We start from the raw sequence: 19358 nt of genomic DNA, 5'->3' as shown, positions 1-19358 counted from the left end.
GGGGGAACAGCACTGAAAGAAGAGGGTGACACAAACTGTTAGTGCCTTCTGAGGCTACCAAAGGGCTTCAGGTTCCTCCAGTGCTGGAGGCTTCAGGGTGTGCTGCTCCAAATGCCTACTTTGCTCTCTACAAAGAGCCCTTTACTGTGACACATACCAAGATTCAGCAGCACTTGTGATTTTAAACACAGGGCTTAGCAGCACTTTTCCTCATCTCCTGCAGCAGCCTGGACACAGCTGTACACTCTGGAGGATGCAAGCAAGGCCAAGTGCCCAGAAGATGACGGCATTGTAGGAAACTGCATGACGCTACTTCTGTACTTGGGAGAAGCAAGCGGAGAGAGAGCTGGGAGGCAGACAAGGGCGGCCAGGCTGCTTAACCGATTTCAAGATCCAGTCTGCCCTTGGATCTTGAAATCAGTTGTGGATCCCTGCGTGGCAGCTTGCCAGCACTGTGACAGAGCCAGACTTGGTTACTGCAGGGGTCTATGGCTTGCTCTTTCCACAGGCTGGTGCTGTGCTAAGTATCCCAGATCCATGGGCTGAAAGCCCTTTTTGTCTGGGCGATGATCTCACCTGGGACTGTCAGATCAGATAACAGGGAAACTACATCTCAACAAGAATGAAGTCTTGCTCACCGTCCCAGACCTGCCATTAGACAGCCCTCCCATAGCTGACGAGCTGCCCTAACCTCAAGGCACCATTCCCAGCATGGGAGGAGGGCAGTGCTACCTTCACCTTCCCCTGCAGTTGTCTGTGCTCCACCTCTGAGCTGCAGGAATGCTGGCCTGGGAGACCCTAATGGCACATCCAACCATGACCCATAATTTCCCTGGAAGAGACCTTTCCCTTTGAACAGGGCAGGGTTTGGACTCAGCTCAGCCCTCAGCATTGCTGCCCAGGAGGAAGCAATGACTGCTGGCCAGCACCTCTGCAGGCAGGGGAAAGTGGCTCATCAGAGATGGAAGTGTTTGGCCCAGAGAAAAGAGGCAGAGCTGAAGAAGCAGAACTTACTACCCTGCTCCTGCTCTCTGATTGCCTCTGCTGATCAAGCACTGCATGGGTGCCTCCAGCTGGACAAGCTACAAATACACTCACATGCTACCTCTCAGAAGAAACCTCCAGTTTCTACAATATCACAGCAAAGCCACCTTTCCTGTGCTCCCAAATGCTGAACTTATTTTGTAGGCAGACACCAAATGGCTCACTGCCCACTTTTACGCCTTCTTGCCCACAGCAGAGCTGAGGTGACCTGATACAGCAAAGGGACACACCTAAGTGGGCTGACAACGCAGCATGCAACTCCAGGTTCCTTCAGCCCCCCATGACCCACTTGAACACTCAGGGAGGGTGAATTCCCTTTTTGTTTTTCATGCAGTACCAGGAACCTCTCTCCTCCCCAAGTGTCCCCAGGCCTCAGAGCTGCCTGCTTACCAAAGGTGATGTAGCCAATATTGTCGCCGACAGCTGCGTCTGTGTCTTTCAGCTCCAAGGGTGGCTCCCTGTGGCTGAAGAGCACCTGTGGGGCTGTGTGACTGGCCCGGCGACCCTCCTTGAACTCCTGAACAAGACAAAGCAAAGGGGAGTCCCACTGTGACACTCCAGCAATACACTGGGAAAGCAAATGGGGTTTCCCCACTCCCACAAGGCAAACGAGCAGGAGGTTTTCCAGCTTCCCCTGAATGGGCCAAGTCCATCAGGCCAAACCTCTGGAAAACAATCCTTTTTCCCAGCAGAACCAGACCTAAATGCATGGGTGTCCCGGGTTTACACGTGGCCCAAGCGCAGCCCCTCAGCCTGTGTGGCTTTCGGTGTCACACTTCCTGCCACGGGCATTTTGTGGAAGGGACACCTCTGAGCAAGCACAGGAGACAGCACAGGTCCTGCCAGAAAGTCAACACCATCAATGCTTCCAGCAAAAGCGGGCAGTGCCCATCACCCCAGAGGAAAGGAAATTCTCAGAAAGGCTGCGAGGTCTCCATTGCAGCTAGCGTAAAGGCTCTGCTGTTTGAGAAAGTATCTCCCACCAGAAGTCTTTGCCTAAGCATTAAGAGGATCTATGGGGTTTGAAGCTTGTGTGAAGCCTGCTCCTCCTAACACTTCTCTACATCTTGAAAAAAATACCTCCAGGCAGGGAGATCCCTTCCACCAGTGAAACTCTCTGACAGCAGCATGACCCCCACCTCACATGAAATGAGCTGGCTCTGCATTTCAGGAGCTACAGGATTGTTCCTACATGGGGCTGGCGAAGTCCAGACACCATTCCCCTGCTTCAAGGCAGGACAGTCTCTCCTGTGCCTCACTGACCCTCAGCCCCATCTACACATCATCAGCACCCTCAGCCTCTCCTCCCTTCTTAGCACAGCTCACCCTGGGAAGGCAAGGAGCATCTGTGGCCCCTTTTAGAGAACCAAGTAGTTCACTGGGGTTTCCTTAATGAAATGCTTAGCTTGTACTTCCACCTGCTTATGCCAGAGGGTGAAATGGTTCCAATGGCTTCACTGGTTAGTTAATGGTCAGATTTTCTCCATGAGAGCCCAGATGAGCAGCCTCCGTGCTGGCTCATTATGCAAGAGCAATAGCTGGAGGGAAGGAGCCAGTGTGACTCAGAGTGGAAATTCTTGTGGCTGGGAAGGAGCAGGGTTTGCTGTTGTAAAAACCAAGAATTTGGGACATGGAGACTCTTGGGGCAGCTGCTGCCTTGAAGCCCTGCCACCTCCCCAGGAGCCTCACAAACCCTGTTTTGTTCACCTCGCACCTCCCTCTCTGTTCTATAAAGCTGAACTGCAGGCTTTGGGATATGCTGGTGGGGAAAAGCTCGAAGCTAGAGCAGATGCCCTGCCCATAGCTAAAGCACACACAGAGCAGAGCTGCGGGATAACACTCCCATCACAACAGACCCTGTTGAATGACCCCCATCACAAGTAAACTGGTAAACAACAAACTGGGCCAGTGACCTGCTGTCTTCGAGCTTGTCAGCAGCACGGCCTGGCACCCTTGAATGAACAGGCTAAAGCTCCTCTAGCCCTGGGACACCCCGGGGCTGCGCAAGAGGCTATCCAGGTGCTTCAGCAGACACAATGTGAGCTAGGCAGGCCAGCGACATGAACAAACACACATACCAGCATGCACTGAGCCTTTCCCAGCTGTAAGCAAATGTCCCAATCTCCACAGGCTGCATGAAGTCGCTGACAGACATGCAAAGCGTTTATTACAGGCCTCTCTATGCTTCCCAGCTAAGTGGCAGTTGCAAAGGGCACCTGAGTGCAGAAGTACTTGGCATTATTGATTCAAGCACGCAAACTAAGCAAATTCATAGCTTTGAAAAGCTCAAATTTGACAGGCCATTGCAGCATGTGAGAGCAGCCACACTGAGCTGCTGAGTTGCTTTGCAGCATTTGAGCATTATCAGGAACAAACTCTTGAGGTGAAGACAACTCTCAGTGTTATCCCAGGCACAGCACAACGTTGCACTCCCTACAGCCTCCCCACCACACTCAGCTCCTCGGCTGGCTGGCGATCCCCACACCACAGCAAGCTGCACTACAGGGCCTCAGGGTGGATACTGAAGTATTCACTGTGGTGTTTCCCATCTGTAGCACATAACATGTTTGATCATCCACGAGCAAGACCATTGATAAATAAGAGGCCAGTGTAAGAGTCTGGATTAGAAAATACACCACCTATGCCTATTGACATGGTTCTTCCATCCCCGGGCAGATTGAAGCCCTGCAAAGCATTTACGCACATTAAACTGCCTGTGAGCTCACTTCAGCCTAACATCTGCTTGTTCAGCAATGCTGCTTCAAGCAAGAAGGCATCTGGACCAAGGACCAGACCCTTTCCCCATAATTCAGTTTCCATACCTGCATAAACACCTTTCCGATCACCACGTCATCATCATCCTTAAATACCGTGCTGAACACAACCGTGACACGGTCCTTTTTTGCCTCGACATACCTGCAGGTGGGTGAGAAAGGAGAACCCAGCTGTGAACAGATGCTAAGAAGTAAAACTGGATGAGGAAGCAACCATGTGACAAGGTCAAGTAGATTCAACAGCCTTTCACAGGCCTGGCTGCTGAAAATTTCACCTCCCTCAAGACAGTATTTACAGGGAGCAAAACATTTCTGTTGGGAGCAGCCAGTTCCTCTCCTGCATGCAGCCACAAGTGCTGCCAGTAACAGAGACTCTTGCGTAATATCCCTGCAGCCCGAAGGATGAGCATTACCCTCAGTGGATACTTCTGACAGCCTAGGACAGGCCCTTACTACCCTGCCAAAGCACAGAGCAGTAGGATTTCCTGAATTTCCACCACAACCTTCAGCTGTGAGCAGGAGCAGAGAGTGTACTGACAGCTGCCGGACTCCTGTACTGGTTGAACACTTACATTGTCTCATCGTCCCTATAGTGGATGACGGCTCTTTTTTCTCCTTCTTTGCCCTCCTCCTGGAATTTGAAATACTTCTCAAAGACCGAAGCAAAGCAGTTGCGCTTCAACATGCCAGCTTGGTGCACAATAGCGTCCTTGTCTGCGGGAAGGTTCTCCAGGTCGTAGAGTAAAGAGACATTGTAACCTGGGGAGAGAGAGCCACTAACCTCAATAATCTACACGAGGCCTTAATGAAGCCAGAGACATTTTCTGGAAAAAGACACCTACAGTCCCACCTTTGCCTTAAGCTCTCCCAAAAGCCCCAGAGGAGAGTGCCTCCCACTCCAAGCATTGCCAGAAGCCATGCCTGAACTCAGCACATGCCCATGGCAACGCTCCTGGGGCTCCCTCCTGAGCTCCCAGACACACGTGCTAGCTGAGCGGCTCCCAGGTTTTTGCAGCGAGTAGGAAGAGATGCTGTCACAGGTAACCATGGTTTTCCTATGTCTCACAAAGCATCTCTGGAGAAGAACAAAGACCCCAACCGTGAGGAACAAAGGCTTCCCAGAGGAGGGCTGCATCAAGAATTACAGCTTGTGCTGTAAGCTACTTCAGCCCTGATATACCTGAGCCACCTTTTAAATTGCCATTCATTATACAGAGAGCCCCAGATATCAAGCTCTTGAAATGCAGCCTTCATTTGAGCATTTCTGAGGCAACTTAGATAATTTTGGAATCACATTCTCACACACATACAGAGTAAATGTTGTCGCAGGGTTACCTGATTCAGGATTTACCAAGTAGTTTCCATAGACTTTCTTCAATACCTAGGAAAGAAATTAAACATTGAGAGCACAAGCGATCAGAGTTGTTTCCTCCTGCATAGCCCAGGGGGCTTCTTTCCATTTAGAAACATCAAATTACAGCATCTGCCTCCCCTAGTCTAAGTCAACTTGGACAAATATTAAGTCATCAGCTTCAAGTATTTTTGGCTGCTCATGCTCTAGGCAGAGCTCCCTGAACGCCACTGACAGGGGACACGCTGCAGGACAGGACTCAAAACTGCAACTTTTTAAAGTTCTTGTTAGTCTTGAACTTGCATGAGGAAGAAAACCCCTTGCATATACACCTCATACCTTCAAAGGAGAACTGTCAGCAGAGCTTGACCCAACAGATCTGACAGCTACAACCCTTCTACCGATTCAAAGGAAGATGCAAAGCATGCCCTGTCCCTCTCCTTGAGGTAAGGCAAGCTCAGAGCAGGGGTCAGGCACAGCGTGGCCAGGCAATCGCCCGCCCTGTCTCAGCCTATTGCATGGGACAGATGGGGATGGAGAGGAGACTGTCAGGCAGCTTGGATGCCTCCCAGAAGCAGAGCCGCCTACAGCACAGCAAAAACCTTTCTTCAAACACTGCTGAATTTTACATCAATGGCAATTTTCTATGGAGCCATAGCTGTGTGTCAATGAGGGGGCCGGGAACAGGAGGTATTTCACAGAGCAGAACACAACAACACTGTAGCAGAACTGGCCCTCCTGGGATGACACTCACTACTACACAGAGAGGATGCATGGACTCTCTGCATGCCAAAACCTCCCCTCAGCAGAGAGCCTGCCTACAGTGGCCCAAGGAGATGCTCTGTCTTAGCAGGAACCCCACTTTGCACTCCTCACAGTGGGGTTTCACCAAAGATGGAGCAGAAACAAGCTCCATCATCTCCAGGGAAGCACAGAAAGCAACAATTTGCTAACTGGCAATTTAAAAATGTAATTTCTATTTAGTAAGCACTCCCAAGGCAGTCCTGCAGAGATCCCATTTTCCTCTAACCGCTTGGGAAGCTGCCCACCACCACCATGGTGGCTGCTGGTGCACAGTGGTGTCAGCCACTCGCCTACCACAGCGGTTCTCTTGGGATCACACACCATACTAATCGTCGCTAAACATGCTGGGAGGGCTCCACCATTTGGGCTGCCTGACTGTCGTGGTTGCCAGCAGCAGTACCTTCAGTAGCAGGCAATGCTGCTTCTAGAAAGCTCTGCATCCAGGAACCAGGAAAGCAGGACACTCAGTCATATTTATTCTGGCTTTGGTAGGTCTTGCAGCAATTGACTTTGGGTTCAAACCACCTGTTTCTCACCAGACTCACAATAAACTCATGGAGCGGTTTCCTTGTCTTCCTCCAAGGGCAGGCACCCAGAGGCAAAAGCCTGCTGAAGAGCCTTGGGTGAGCCCTATTTCCTACCATGCGGAGATTTGAAAACTGACATGGGAACTGAGTCACACTTCCTGCCTCGCCACCCAACCACAGCTCAGAGAGGCTCCTTCTTTCTACCATAAATGGCCCTCTGCAGCGCAGCCCCGGCCCATTCAACAGGAACTGAACCCACTGCTTCACACAGCAGCAGCAAAAAGGGAACCGGTCTGCAAATCAAAATCTGCACAGACAGCAGGAGCCCATCACTCGCTCTCAAGCATGATTAGTCAGAAGAGCAGCACCACGGGACTCTGGATTTGTCTGGGTGCCCTCCTTCAATCCTGGGCTCAGCACATCAGTCAGGGAAACTATTTCTATACGGTCAGGCCTCAGACTCATTTGGACTTTCAAAATTAGTGGTGCCTTTCACCTTTCAGGCTGTAGGGTCATATAAGATGACTTCTTACTCACAAGAGAGTGTGAACACACTTTGCTCTTGTCTTCCAGCAAACTGGGGCTCCTGGTTGGCACAGGGCTGCTCCTTTGGCCAGTGTGAGATGGGAGCACAGATGCTTCTCAAACAGTTAGCAACATCGCAAGGACATTGCCCATGCTAAGACAGTATTTGTAGGCTCAAGGCCCAGAGATGCACACTCACCTCATCAGCACCGTGTTCCTGGAGTTCCTTGTAGAATTTCAGAGAAATACTGACCATCACTTTTGTCTTGTCTCCATTAGGGTTTGAAATATGGTAGAGGACTCCATCAAAGTCTACAAAGCAAGCAAGAGAAACATGAGGGAACAGGAACCAGTTCCTATTTCTGAGGAAGGTTTTCCCTACATGTTCTAGAAACTGCATAAAGCAACACTGTTCCCCCTGCTCCAGCCCTCACACATACACCAAAAGAGAAACCTGTAATTAAGGAAAGTGGTAATAGCATGTAGGGAGACCTGTTATCATTCAAAGGACTGAAACAGTTTTGACACCTGTCCATCACAGAAAGCTTTAGTCTAGTGTCATTTAGCATCCCTGGCAAATCTACTTGTGCTCAATGCACAAGGATACAAACATGCAGAGACGGGAGCCTTCTGAATGGCCAGCACACAAAGTGACTGACATGCCCACTGGGCCAGAGCTGCAGCCTGGAGGAGAAAACATCTCTGCCAGCAAAGGCAGCTCAGCCGCTGCCTGCTGAGGCAGCTTCCACTTTACTGCAGAACAGGCAGGGAGGGCAAGACGCAGGGAAAGGCAACCCTCCAGCTACCTAGCAAGCTCCACTTCCCCATGGAGCCCTGCAGATTCTTGACAACAGAAGCAAAAAAAATCCATTGCTGAATGAACACCTAACTTCTTCGACACTTCTTATCCTGGAGAGCAAACTTCAGGCGATAAATTAGTCTTGCCTGTCACCCTGAGCCAGCTTTCTAACAACCCAAACCAGATGGTGCTAAAGACCTAATAACAAGTAGTATCAAGGGCAGGACTGGAGAACAGGCGAGGTAAAAGTGCGATGTAGCACGCACACAAACACACACCAAACAAAGTGCTGCTGCCACAGAACTCACCGCTGTGGGCTAAGTCCCAGGGAAGATGGATGGACAGAGAAAATAGTGAGGCAGCCGACAAAGCCCCAGCTCTGGGGACGCTACATGGTATGCACACCATCTGCCCCTGCGTGGCTTTCCTCCCCCCACAGCAGTGCTTGGTGAATTTGGGCACGCCAGGTGTAACACGGTTATGGCAAACTCTTTGGGCAAGCCCTTTTTTCATAGACGTCAAGAAAGCTTGGAGCTTACCTGCAAACGTTACTTCTACTGCCTCTGGTTTATTTCTAAAAAGCAAAGAAAACAAAGGAGGTAAATGAGAATTCAAACAGCAGCCTCCAAGCTGTGAAGGAAAAAGGATTAATTTCCAATGCCTTATTTCTCTCAAGCAGCTCTACCTGAAAACCCTTCTATCTCCTGCTGCTCAACTAGCAGATAACCTTCGACAAGAGATCTTTCACTTCTCCCCATTCCTATAAGCACCAGTTTTACCCCATATGATATAAAATAGGCCTTGAAGCTGGCAGAGATTGTTATTATTTGTACTTTATTAACATATTTTGAGATCACAGATTTCCAGTCAGAAATGTCCGAGAAAGCTACTCATCACTACGGAGTTTGTTTTAACAAGCACATTCTCCATACAGAACAGCCACGACACAGGTTCAGGGACAGAGGCTCTTTTGTAAGATCCTGCAATACCAGTTCACAGAAGGGATTTAGAGGCTGAGCAATCTTTCCTGATGCAGTGGCCCCACCCGATCCACAGCAGCTCTGCAAACAGTGGGTATAACTTGCTCGCAGAGAAGACCCCTTTTTCAACTTCAGGGCTAGAAGCAAACCACAGAAGGAAACTTTCCAGATGTGCATTTCATCCCACCCCTCCACGTCCCTTCCGAAAAAGCCCAACACTACGCCAACTACCTCTGCAGGAAAAACTGCCGACCTGGGTTTGCCCTAACGCTGCCTGGGGTTTTCTTTGGGATTTCTGATCAGCAGTAAGTGCACCTCACGAGCCAAAGGCACATCATTCTTATGCCATGGGTATGAAGATTTAACAACATCTTACTAAACCCTATTTACCAGTTTGTCTATGATCTGTAGAAGAGTAGGATCCTGTGAAAGATCTGAAAAGTGATTTTGTTGGAACTGGCACTGCGTAACTGCTTTGGCAGCTCCGAGGGGACTGGTATTAATAGGTTATTCTCCAACAGGGAGCAGTGCAAAGGTACCTCCACTGCTGAGAGCAGGGGTGGAAAATGAGAACAGGATAAAAATGCCAGTTTGCTACTGCTGTGTCACAGCGTATCTCCTCTTATTTTTCAAAAGTGGATGATATTAAACAGAGTACAGGTTAATGCTGCTGCTGACAAAAAATCTAGCCTCTAAAACAGTTCATTCACACCTGGCTGAACCAATGTTCTGAAATAACTCCCCAAACCAAAGCCAGTGTGTCGAGGCAGCCTTGTGGTCTCAACCACACTGCCGCTGTCCAGAGATGAACTTCAACCTTTTTGACAAAACTTGCTCTGTCCATGCGCGTACTGCTGGGTACTGGCTACACGCTGGTACCTACACCGAGAAAGGTGGGAGAATTGATGACTCAATATCTACTTTCCCTCACCATATTCTACAAAGGTTTTAATGATTCCCCCCCCGCCCCCAGCAGAATGCACTGTTCTTCCATCAGCTTTTCTGCAAGCAGCTTCATTCCTGGAAGCCAGGAATGACCACGATGTGCTAAAAGTCAAGATGGGCAATGCGAGGAAACCAAGGCACTAAATAACACTGATCCTAGACCACGCACAGGTCAACAACATTTTACTCAGGTGGAAAGGGAGGAATTAACCCCCAGCCAGGGATCCTAAGTGGAAACGATGAGGTGTTGCTGCTCTTGGAAGTTATTAGCTGTGAAAAGCAACTGCCTTTTTTGTTAGGAGGCTGGAAAGCCTCCGTCTTTTGTGCTGCATCACTGAAGATAAAAACTGCACACTTGAAAGAAGCAGTACAAGTGCACCCAAGGCAGGTCCTTTAGTTGAAGAGCTGTGCCAGCTACCTGTGACCTCTCTAACTCTCAGCTTTCCCTCCCAGCCAGGCCTGAGATGAAGGCTCACAGGGCATCCCTGGCTGCATATTCAACTTGGGCTGTTGGAAAGGGGAGCAATTCCCCAAGCTGCATCCAAGCCACTTCTGCTCACTGAGGACTGCTCAGAGCAGAGGTGAAAGAAAATCCCACTGAGCCCACTCGGTCAGTCAATGCAGACATGTTCTTCTTTTAGAGCACCACACTCAGACTTGGGAATCAGCCTGGATGGCAATATAAATTTTTATAAAAAAAGAAACCTATGTAGGAAGCTTTAAAGATAGCACAGCCAGGCACACGAGAGCTAGGAATATTAAAGAGGATGCATCCTTAAACCTCTGTTCTATCTTCTCAGAGTGACACCATTCAAACCCCATCCCCTACGCACAGGGAGCTGATGCCTCCCGGAGCCCTGGCTCCCAGCAGATCCTCCAAACACAGCAACTCCCCCCGAACAAGGCAGGGAAGTGACTGACAGCCAGCACACTGGAGTGGTTTTCCCTAGGAAGGACAACGATTCCTTGCTTGCTCACCCAGTACCCCAGGGGATGGCAGAAAAATCGCTCGTTGCGTTATTTAAGAAGCCATGCGAGATCACGTACCCGAAGTCGGTTAATGGCTCTGCACGAGAGTCTTTGTTCTGCACACAAAAGCTTACGGCTAACACGGCCCCATTTTTGAACCTTTCACCACGCAAGCATAATTTCTTAGAGAAGTTATTTTAACACTGATTTCCCAAGAGGCTCAGTTCTTGTACTTGGAGACGGCAAGGAGCAGAGATATTTAAGGGAAAAGCAGGTAACTGGGCAGAACTTTGGGTGCTAAATATTCAACCGCTTCCCGGCACAGCCTCAGTGAAGCGAGCACTCACGTGAGCCGCATACAGAGCTCCTCGCAGCCACGCCAGCCCTGTCATCTACTGCAGGGTGTTTTTTCTGCCTCGCCTGGCACACACTTAAGTAACCCAGGCCTGGCCCGGCCCAGGGGAGGACAGGGAAAGGTATCAGAAGTGTGGCTGTGAGCAAAATGAGCTCTCTTAGCCCTTGGCACTTCAGCAGCCTTACAACCCCAAAGTTTGAAGTGCTTCTATTTATTTCTCTGTTTCACCTCACCAAAACTATCCTGGCTACTTAAAACATTTCTAGAACAGAAAAATCACCTCTTTTGCTACTCAAAGTGTTGTTTCCCCATCAAGAAGCCCCCAGACAGAAGAGAGGAGCTCTCACCTCCAGCCTCCCGTGGCTTCCAGACGAGTGACAGTGCCGCAGGTCACATGCATGCAATCACTTACCCTTGACCTCCCACCAACCCCATGTTTTGCCAAGAGAAATAGCTGGGATGTGCTGAACACCCTGCAGAGGCACAGCGTGTCTTCTCCATGTTTAGGTGGCTCCCAGCCCACTCTGCTCTCGTGCGGGCGAAGGCTTCACACAGGGGATGCGCAGCAAGCCTGGGACCGGGGCTGTGCTGCTGTGGGGTGGGTACTGGTTACCCTCAGGTTACTGGTGTGATCCCGAAAATCTCTGCCTGGTCTAGCATGCTCCCATGTCCCCTGCCTCCATGATGAGACCCATCCACACCCACAGCGAGAATCAGCAGTTTAGCAGCTTGGCGCAAAGCGACTGTAAATCCCAGTTATATTTTTTGCTTTTTACTTCAAAGCAAGGCTCTGGGCACCCAGGAGCTCATCTGGGGTTCACTTCCACCCTGATTCAAAGCCTCTGAGAACCAGACTAAACCTGGCTACACTTGGAGGATTTCAGACAGTACAGCCCATCTGCTCCCAAGGCAGAGAGCTGCTGGGACCCCTGCAAGCTCCTTAACACCAATACTACCTGAACCATAGCCTCCCCCAGCAACCGTCCCTGTTGTGCTACCCTCTGCCCTTAATGGACAACAAAAACAGCTCATACTGGGAAAAACTGAAATGGCTCCTCTCTGAACACCAAATCCAGACCAGACCTTTCTGCAAAACCCTGCCTGAACTCAGACGCTAAAATGGCAGCTGTTCCAAGCAGCGTCAGCAGTCCATTTTCTGATAACACTTATCAGGTCTGAAGTCAAATCCACACCAAATCCCATCTGCCCTTTGCTTGTAACAACAAAAGGCCCTGACAGGTTTTACGTCTTCTTGCCTGCGTTCCTCCTATTCATCTCCAAATGGCTCCTATGCTCTGTCTATCTAATACAGAGCCAGGTCCAAATCAGATTTTTCACCCCAGCAGAACATCCACGAAGAGACACGGTGCCCATGGAGAGATGCCAGCAAGCACTTAAGAGCAACAGCAAATCTTTTCTTCTGACAGCATTTCCTCAATTTTGACTCGGACAACTTCCAAACTTCCCTGCTTCATTCTCAGGCCATGGAGGCTCTTAGCCATACGTTACAGCAAATTTAAGAACAGAAGAATGAAGACTGTAATCATACAGAGCCCTCGTGTTCTGTATTAAATGCAAACTTGGCCAACAACCATATTGAAGCATCTCCCACATCACAATAAAGGCTTGTACCCAATAAAGGAGGATGGCAATTATTTTAAAAACTGCAGGCATGCAGATATTCTAATCTCTTGCCCCAGAGGAGGGGAAAAAAAAAAAAAAAAAAAGAAGAAAGGGGGTATTTCAAAGCTTAAAGCTCTGAGCAAAGCTTTCAGATCACCAGTCACCACACCGTTTGGAGAGAATAAGCCAGATTCAGTGACAGACTGCAGGCTCTTGCTACAGAAAGGTCACCCCAATAAAAAAATTATGAGCAATGTCTAAAATTATCCGAACAGTTCCTCTGCTCCTGGGCCCTGCTCAGCTAACAAAAGCTACTCTGCGTAAGCTGCGGGAGTGTATGAAAGCAAAGAGCTCCCGTAGCTCTGGCAGCACACCCACCACAAACTCGAGCAGAAGTGCACCGGCACGCAGGCAATGCCGAGCGGTGTGGGGCAGCTGCCCTGCATGCTGGCTGTCCCCTTTTGGTTAGGCGACCCCTCCATGCCTGAGCTTCTCCTGGCAGCACGCCTGGCAGCCTGGAGGAGGCTGGCTGGTAGGAAGGTGTTGGGATTCTCAGCAAAGCATGGGCCCATCCTGCAGCGTGCAGGTATGGACAGGTCCACTCCCAGCTAGGTCTTTGCCCCGCGTGTCTCCATTCCAGCTGCAGGCAGGCCGCGGTTCCCCGCTGGATTGATCCAACACTGTGGCGACTCTCTGGGCCAGAGCCTCATTTTGTTCATACGATTCACTACGGCTCTTCAGTACAGCAACTGATACTCACTTTTCTGTGGTGTCAAGCACAGCTGGCTGCAGCGAGAAGTGTTCTAAGAGGATAATACAGCGCAGGTCCCTCTCGGGAACCTAAGATGAAAACTGAGTCTGAAACAATGACAGAAGAACCTGTGAAAGCCTAACACTTTGCAGATCCAGGTTGCTCTTCCCTCCTGTTCCCTGCACTATTGCTCGAAAGCACAAAGCACTGCCTAGCTCCAGACACGAGGTGGTTCGTGATCCACCATTAATGCAAAGTCACCTTCTCTGGTGGCCAAAGCCAGATGTGCTGTGGCAGCCCAGGAGCTATGCTCAAACACCTACAGCATGCTCAGTCAACACAGACAGCCAAGGTTTACCAGTAGTGCTGCCCATGCCATGCTGAACCCAAGGGTACCACTTTCTGCCAGTGGCATCACCCGAGCACTCCTCAGTCTGGCAGCTTGAGCTTCAGCAGGTGAGGTTGTGCCGGGGAAGACGTGCGGCTCCAGGCTTGCAAGGACACTGAGACAGCACCTGCTGCTGAAGGAGGGAGATCTGATCCCTGCTCTTCCACTGCACTGTGACGAGCAGCCTTCGCACAATGAATGGGATGAGGAAACTCATCTGGGCTAAAAATACCCAAGTTTGCCTGTTTAATTTTAACCTAGGTGACTTCCCCAATCCTGTTTCCCCTGAATCCATAGAAACGCCTGTGTCAGCAAGAAGGAAGGGGTGGCAGAGGAACAACCTCTGTTTTCAGTGGGGCCACTGAGGTTCCCTCAAGCACCAGAGCCACAGATTGCTACAGCTGCTCCTGCAGGGATTTTCTCAGTGGTGTCCAGGAGGACTTGAGGCTCCTCTACCCTCCCAGCACGGCCCGACAACCTCCAGACACTCCTCGGTCTCCCCATGATGCTTTCACTTCACATGTCACATCACGAACAGAAAGTTCACGCTAACCAGTTTCACTCCGCGCTCAGACTCCCTGTCTGAAGGGCTCATTTCTACAGCCGACAAGCACCAAAGCGACCGCAAATGGGAAACACCATAAAGCATGCGGGCACAGCTTCAGCCCAGCTCTCCAGCCAGCTCACAGGAACCGCTCTGCATCAGGCAAGTTCAAACTTCAGTTGTTTTCCTATGTAGCTAACAGTTACAAAGCCCCGCAGATTTGTACCTACTAAAGGCTGTAAGGAAACCAAAGATTTCATTTGAGATTCTCTTCCCTCCGCCCCCAGCCAAGGGAAAAGGCATGCTGTTCTCCAGCTATGAAAAATTGTTTTCTTTTACACAGTGGGTAAATACTAAGTAACAGTTTGAGACAGATGATTCATTTCCTGGAGATTCAGGGCAAGCTATGTACACCTGGAAAACTAAACCCTGTGAATGAAGCCCTGTGCCACAATTTCACTGGGGTCAGTTAAATTACAGCAAGACAAAACTGGATGGCAAATCTGTTTTGGGAGGCAGTTCCTCCCTGTGTGTTAAACAGAACAAGTATTCACCAGACACAGAAGATAGTCATCAAAATGCTTTACACTTAAATTGTTTGTTGTATTTTTTTTCTGTCTGTGTGGTTAGCAAAGGGAAGCAATGATGAGAAACAAAACCTTCCAACATTAGAACTCATGCCTTCACATCAGGTTTCTATCAGAAATGGGAAAACCCGAGTGTGACTCCAGCTTCTAGGCAACTTCTCAAGTCAAAATGAATTAGTCAAAAGCTTATTGAACAGTTTATTCTCGACACCTGCACAAGTTCACTAGTTGCCTCATTTCATACTGAACAGATATTCCCCCAGTGCAGCAGTTTGACACTTGAAAGTTTCACCAGCAAATTCCTAACTCCAGTTATTTCAACAGATTCTGGTAGCTTTAGGCCTTTATTTAAAAATGTGGTTGATTTAAGGAAATGGATTTAAAACAAGAAATTACAATATTAAATAACAAAAAAGAAAAAAAAATCAGTTTCACTGAGGTCTATTACCTGTCACCACCTTGATCTAAATACCAGTGTTCAACGACTGCTGTCTAAAGAGGTGAGATTTCCATGGGTTTTGCCCACAAAAACAAACTAAATTTGGAATTACCCTACTAATGGGTGGATGCTGCCAAACCCCAAGGACCTTGTTACGGGAGGACTCTTAGGGGTTAGGCCCTGCCTCAAGTTCTGACCTGTGTCTGCAGCCTGCCAAGGCACCTTCCACACTGGGAACTCCAGAGACGGTTGATAGACCTCCACGCAGAGCGGATTCCGACATCTATTATATGACAATAATGTTATAAGCAGTTATTAGCTCCAACTTCTAAACATGACCTGGTTCTACACGATATGGTGAAATACGAAGTGTCTCTTAGCTGATGGTCCAGGAAAGCTCTGCAGGGAGCCTGCTGAATCACAGCCACAGTGTGGCCACGGGAAACAGAGGGGAGCGACACAGCCCACGTCACAGAACAAGTCTCAGGCAAAGGATTTGGAAACAAACCCCGCCCTGCCCAACTCCCAGGCTGGCGCTGAAACCACCAGGCACACCTGGCTCTGAGGCAACCACTATGGACAATTCTGTGCATTGCACCTGCCCCACTCCTGTTTTAGAGCAAATAACTCAAAACCAACTCTGTCTGAGTGTCCAGACTCACTCCTCCCAGTGACTGAATCCCTCAAGGCTTGACCTTGCCCTTGTCTGTCCCCAAGACACACCTTGGGAAAACCATCACCAAAATAGTGAAATACAGCAAACCTCCTCCTGCCTCCAGGCTCAGCGCCATGGGAATGACCTCAGAACTGTGGCCGGAGGGAAAAGAAATTTCACATGAATAAACATTGCCTAACACCCATTCCCTAAAAGACTTGAAACCAAGAGAAAAAAACAATACACCTCCCTGCACATCTTAGACCTTTGTCTCTGCCCCACACTTGCCTGGGCAGGAGGGCCCCAGCACAAGCACAGAAGAAAATGCAGAAGTAAATAACTTCCTCTCCTCCAGCAACACATTCAAGGCACAAAACTTACCTAGAAACGACATGTAAAGAAAAGAACATGCCTTAGATGAGTAAGAGGCAGAAGTGCACCATCAGCTGCACTAAGAATCGATCCAGGAACAATCAGTACGCCAGGCAAGCATGCCGACGCAGGAGCAAGGAGGCTTTTCTGTACAGCAAAATGGAAACCTCAGGGGCCTGCAGACCTGTGCAGAGCGAGCAACCCCAGCTCTGGTCGCACAGAGTTGGGGTTTCAAGGAACAGACTGCCACCTCCACATTTACACCAACATAGGGATGCGTGTGCACTTTCTCTCCAGCAGGAAGAGTGCCTCAGTATGGACTTGTGATGAATGAGCGTTTTTGACACACACTATTAATCTCCATACACATAATATTTTTCTAATGGATGCAGCCACAACGCCATAGTGGTCACCTGGGAGGTCTCTCTTCCCACTGCGGTGCCTGTGCTTTGGAGAAACTTGTTGCATTAAATGATCAGGCTGAAGAAGAATAAAAAGCCTGTGAGCAGCTCAGCTATCCTGCAAGGCTGTGCAGCCTGTGAGGCTATTTTATGAAAAAAAACAAAACCCCAAAACCAACAAACCACCAACCAACACCATTAAACCTGAGCAAGAAGTCAACTGAAAGGGGAAAGCAGAGTAAACGGCCTCTGTCAAAGTTCCACACACAAAAGGCTGAGAGCTTTGAAAGCTGCTGGAGGAAAAGGTGACACAGAAAAAGGCACCTGCCTGGGGGGGTCCCTTTCTAGAGCCAGCTGGGCTGAGCTCTTCGAGGTACTAGGGCAGGCTCCACCCCAGAGATAACACCACCTCGCTTTGGTTCTCAAGGCTTTGTCTCCATACAAAGGTGCCTGGTGTTACTCATGCCAGCAGACAGCGCAGCAAGCCCATGAGTAGCTCGGCTGCAGATAAGGACATTTACATGAAGAGACTCTCTTTTGAGCTAAGCTGTGCTCACATAAGCACTTTTATGTCTCTGGTGCAACACCTGCAGCAAAATAATCATTGGCTCCCCAGGGACTGAACTGTCCCAGCCAGAGATGGAGGTGCAAAGCAGCCCTCCTCAACTCACCCCCCCCGAAGCCAGGACACCTACCAGGCTGGCGCCAGGGGCCATGAGAGAGCCGTGGGCCTGCATCCCTCCTGCTCAGGAAAGCAAAGGGGGGCAGGCTGGAATCTCCTCCCCACCCCCAAAGCAAAAGGCTGAGACCACGGCTCCACACACAGGCCTGCTGTTCCTCAGCTGCCCCCACACATTCTGTACCAGTGCTGGCACCATGCTGGGCCCGTTCTGATGAAGGCTGCTTTACCCAAAGCAAATATCCCTGCAAATCCACCTTCCTGCAACTCCCTCCTTGCCCAAACCCTCTTCTCCAGCTCTGCTTCCTCAGCCTGCCTCAACACTGCAATCTCCAATACTCTCCCCAGCTCCCTCCTCCTCCCTCAGGCCTCCACACCGTCCTAGCACTACCCACCCCATCAAGCCCCACTCCCCCTCCAATTCCATCTGTCCCACTTTGCTCCCTCATCCCCTGGCCTTCACTCTGCCCAAGCTCTGATCAACTCCACCGCCCCCAGCTCGGTTACCCCCACCCAGGCCACCCTCCTCCAGTACCGACCCTCCTCCCAGCCCGCTCACTCCGCAGGCCCCCGTCCTGTCCCAGGTCTACCCGCCTCGCTCCCCAGCCCCCCCTTATTCTCCAGGCCCCCATCCTGCCTTGTCACCACCCCTCCTAGCCCAGCCTCATCATCCCCCAGCCCCCACCCCGCTCCCGTACCAATTCCTCCAGTTTAGGCCCCTCCTTTCCCCGGCCCCCATCCTGCCTCAGTACTCCCCGCCGGCCCTATCATCCCCCCGAGCCCACACCCCACACCGGCACTACCCGCCCCGTCACCCGCCAGGTCCTCCCCTCTGCCCGGGCGTCTGGCACAGCCCTACCCCCGCTCGCTGGCGCCCCTCACCCCTCCCTCAGTCCGCGGCCCCGACCCGGCGCCGCCGCCCCCGGCCCTGTACCCGTCCCCGCCTCGGTCAGGCCCGTCCCGGCCCCACCCCGTGCCTACCCGGCGGCCGCGCCCTCGAACTTGAGCGTGAGGGTCTCCTCGATGATGCGGTTGTTGACCTCGAGCAGAATCATGTCGGTGCCGGGGAGGGGAGGGGCTCTCAGGGCGCCGAGGCCGGAGGGAGCCGAGCCCGCTGCGCGCACCGGGGACCCGCCCGAGCCTGCGCCGCCGCTTCCGCCCTCGCGCCCGCGCGTCACTTCCGGCCCCGACCGCAGCGGAGCCGGCAGGCGGCGGCGCAGGCGCACACGCCCCTCTGCGCTGACGTCACGGCGGGATGCCCCGCCTACCGGCCCGCGGGGAGGGGTGTGTGCCGCGGGAGCGGGCTACAACGGGGGTGACCCCCAAATTGGGGGGGGGGGGAGGCACGGCAGAGGGGTGCCCCGGGGGGCCGGGGGGTGCTCCTGGATATGGAGATGCCCACAGGAGGAACAGGGTGTCCCGTGGGCTGGATGATCCCAGGGTTACGGGACCCCAAAGGTGTGGAGGGGACCCCAGGGAACAGGGGTGACCCTGGGTGAGAGGAGGATGCCCCAGAGGCATGGGGAGCCCCAAAAGCATGTGAGTGCCCCAGAGAATGGGGACACCCGAGGGGGGCTGTGAGGGTGCCCTGGAGCTGGGGGGGTGCCCAAAAATTTGGGGTTGCCCCAGAAGAGTATGGGGGTATCTGCAGGGAATAGGAGTGTTCTTGGAGCTGTGGTGATGCCCCAGGGGTATGACGCTGCCCTAAAACTGTATGGGTGCCCCTAGGGAACAGAGGTGCCCCAAAAGTGTGGAGTACCCCTAAAAGTGACAGGCACCCAAAAGCTGTGGGGATGGGGGTGCCCCAAGGGTTTGGGGTGCCCCAGAGGGACGGGGTGCCCAGAGG

At 51.3% G+C, this 19358-nt stretch overlaps 2 protein-coding genes across 2 annotated transcripts in view; one reads left to right on the top strand and one right to left on the bottom strand.

Moving 5' to 3' along the window:
- The window catches only part of TMBIM1 (transmembrane BAX inhibitor motif containing 1), a gene marked incomplete at both ends in the record, with an annotated part of 2081 nt that extends 1391 nt beyond the window's left edge, over positions 1–690 (top strand). Inside the window, one exon of the mRNA XM_082001181.1 lies at positions 595–690. Within this exon, the coding sequence (XP_081857307.1) occupies positions 595–690 (96 nt within the window). The remainder of the gene's footprint in view (positions 1–594) is intronic.
- Positions 691–1217: 527 nt separating this feature from the next.
- On the bottom strand, positions 1218–18567 carry ARPC2 (actin related protein 2/3 complex subunit 2; the record flags this gene model as incomplete). Its single annotated transcript, XM_082001180.1, has 8 exons — positions 1218–1252; positions 1435–1561; positions 3867–3960; positions 4391–4577; positions 5154–5199; positions 7225–7337; positions 8364–8398; positions 18494–18567. 8 exons carry the CDS (start codon positions 18565–18567, stop codon positions 1218–1220), a joined length of 711 nt encoding a protein of 236 aa, XP_081857306.1.
- Between the last annotated feature and the right edge of the window lie 791 nt (positions 18568–19358).

Source organism: Phaethon aethereus (assembly GCF_964289735.1).
Source record: "Phaethon aethereus genome assembly, chromosome: 6".
Taxonomy (NCBI): domain Eukaryota; kingdom Metazoa; phylum Chordata; class Aves; order Phaethontiformes; family Phaethontidae; genus Phaethon; species Phaethon aethereus.
The sequence above is the reverse complement of the archived record's forward strand: the minus strand, read 5'-3'. Positions and strand labels throughout refer to the sequence as shown.